The 2,567-nt window shown below is 48.7% G+C and overlaps 1 protein-coding gene across 1 annotated transcript; it reads right to left on the bottom strand.

Moving 5' to 3' along the window:
- Nucleotides 1-537: 537 nt before the first annotated feature.
- Nucleotides 538-1,360, bottom strand: LOC102249955 (basigin). The gene has a single exon (XM_005853064.2). It carries the CDS (start codon nt 1,333-1,335, stop codon nt 538-540), a length of 798 nt encoding a protein of 265 aa, XP_005853126.1. The 5' UTR covers nt 1,336-1,360.
- Nucleotides 1,361-2,567: the final 1,207 nt, after the last annotated feature.

The raw sequence follows: 2,567 nt of genomic DNA, 5'->3' as shown, positions 1-2,567 counted from the left end.
TCACATCTGATTTTTTCTCTCTTCTCTCTCTCACAAATGCCCTTCCTTGCCTCTTTCTTCTCCATCACGTTTCTTGTCTGTGGAACATTGTGATTGGAAAGCATCAGAGACTTTGGGGCAAGAGTGGCCTGCATTTAAACAGGCGTGACCACACACAAGCTGTGGACTGCGGGCAAATTTGCTCACTTTTTTTTTTTTAAAGTGGGTCAGCAGTGCCTTTATTGGTGAGGAGGCAGGTGGGGTTGGGGGTTCCCATGTGAGTCAGGATGCTACGGTGGAAGAAGCCTCAGGCCCAACTGGGGAGGGGGTTTCTTTAGTCACCATGGGCACAGGTGGAAATGGGACTCCCACTCCATGATGGTCACACAGACCCTCCCCCAGCTCCCAGGTGGGGATGGCAGGAGCAGCGAGGGGGATACTCTGAGGGGCGGCCCTGAAGTCAGGCTGTACCAGGTCACACAGACCTGCGGTGATGGGACAGGACTTGCTTGGGGCCGGCAGGATGCCAGGCGTCGTGACCGGTGACCTCTCTCTCGCTCAGTTGGCATTCCTCTTGTCCTTGTCAATGGTGTGGGGCCCACTGCTCTTTGGAGGAGCAGAGCCCGTGTCTTCCTCACCCAGGACCACCTCTGGCTTCCGACACTTCTCACAGGCGAAGATGATGGTGACCATCACGACTACCTCGGTCAGGACGCCCAGGAAGGGCCACAGGGCAGCGAGGCGGCTGCGCAGGCGCAGCGTGATGAGGGCACGGTCCACGCCCTCGGTGTTGGTGCCAGAGCAGGCATACTCGCCAGCGTCTGCCTTCAGGTTGAGCTCCTGCCTGTGCAACTCCGTCCTGGTCTCCGAGGACACCACGAACGTGTTCTCGGACTTGTTGTTGAGAACCTGGTCCCCGGCCTCGGTGATCTTGTACCAGGCCCACTCGGTGATCGGGGGGAAGGACTCAGACTTGCAGACCAGCACCGCTCTCTCCCCCTCGATGCCAAGCACCGAGCTGTCCACAGCCTCAACCTTGGGGGGCCCATTCACGGTCACGCGGGCGGTTCTGCCTGCGGGCTCCGAGAGGAAGGTGCAGGAGTACTGTCCCGAGCGCTCTTCTGGGTCTACCTCGTACTCCGTGGTCAGGTCGGGCGCCGCGTCCTCCTGCAGCACCCGGTCCCCTTTCATCCAGCGGTGCCCCAGGACGTGGGTGTCACTGGAATTCAAGGTGCAGGTGAGGCGTGTTCTGGAGCCCTCATCACGTATGGAAGTCGAGATATTGCTCCCCGCTCCAGAGCCGCTCTCGATGCCCAGCAGGGTGAACCCCAGAAGCACAAGTAGTGCCGCTGCCATGTCGCCGTCCCGGTCCCTATCGCCAACTGCCACTGTCGCCAACCGCCGCCCCAGCGCTATGAGAACCTGGAAGGCGAGGCGGGCGCGGGTGCACAGGGAGGGGCGCGCACGGCCTGCCAGCCAGCCACCATCTTCGCTCACTTCTTTAAGCTTCAGTTTCTTCATCCTCAAAAATGAATCATCTATGTCACAGGGCTGCTATGAGAGTTAACAGTAAATTATATGTATATGTATGTATATATATATTGCATTCAGCAAGATGTTTAGTACCAAGTAGGGCTCAAGAAATGTTCATCGTCCTTTCCTTATATTCTAGCCTTTCAAAATCCTATTTGTGTGTCAAGACCCAACCTTGCTTAGCCGCTTTATAAAATCTTTTCAATCATCGCCACTCCTTATTGCATTATTTCAAAATTATTTCTATTAAGCTAGTGCAATTCCCCGATTAAACTGTAATCTCCTTGAAGGCAGTGATTCACTCTGACTCATCCTCTTTTTTCCATAACAAGCTGCCCAGTGCTGAGCACTCCATAAGTACTATGAAAATCCTTGTTGATTGATTCCTTTTTCATTCCTTGAGGTGAATTACGTAATTCTTCGGTATTGAAGGTCCAGTGAAAAACTGACTCTAAAACAAGTATTTAATATATGGAGTCCCATGATTATTTGTGTGTGATTTTGAACTAAATAAGAAAGGGACTTTAATTATTTTCTTATTATTTTCAGGTAGTTCTCATATTCAATAGAATGTTATAAATGTGAAAACAAAGGTCTTTGTAATGATGATTTTTCCCCATGAAGTTGTCTGAAAGTTAGGCTGTCAATATCTACAAATTACTGACAAATTACGTTGATGTGTCAGTCTCAAATGAATTGTATTATATTACATTTGTAAATGCTAAAAGCAGTGCTTGATACCCTCGGTTAAAATTTACCTTTAAAATTTAGCCTTCCGAGATAGATATTTTACATTATATTTTAAAATATATTTGTTACAAGTACTTTTTCTTAACTCAAAATGTGGTTTCTGGATAAAGTTTCACATTAATGTAATATCTTGCTTTCCTCTGCCTCTGTCTGTGACCATGAAATTGTTCTCTTACACGGATTACACAGGCATATCCACACAGCTGGAATCTTTCCTATTACTAAAAAATTATGACCATTTAGGACAAGATTGTCTCCATTTCTGATCAAATATAATCACTGATATCTTTGTCAAACCATTTTAA

This window comes from Myotis brandtii, unplaced genomic scaffold (genome assembly GCF_000412655.1).
Source record: "Myotis brandtii unplaced genomic scaffold, ASM41265v1 C42930986, whole genome shotgun sequence".
Taxonomy (NCBI): domain Eukaryota; kingdom Metazoa; phylum Chordata; class Mammalia; order Chiroptera; family Vespertilionidae; genus Myotis; species Myotis brandtii.
This window is presented reverse-complemented; position numbering and strand designations above follow the sequence as displayed.

Coding starts and splice junctions, on each gene's coding strand:
- LOC102249955 (XM_005853064.2), bottom strand. CDS start 1,335: ATGGCAGCGGCACTACTTGTGCTTCTGGGGTTCACCCTGCTGGGCATC.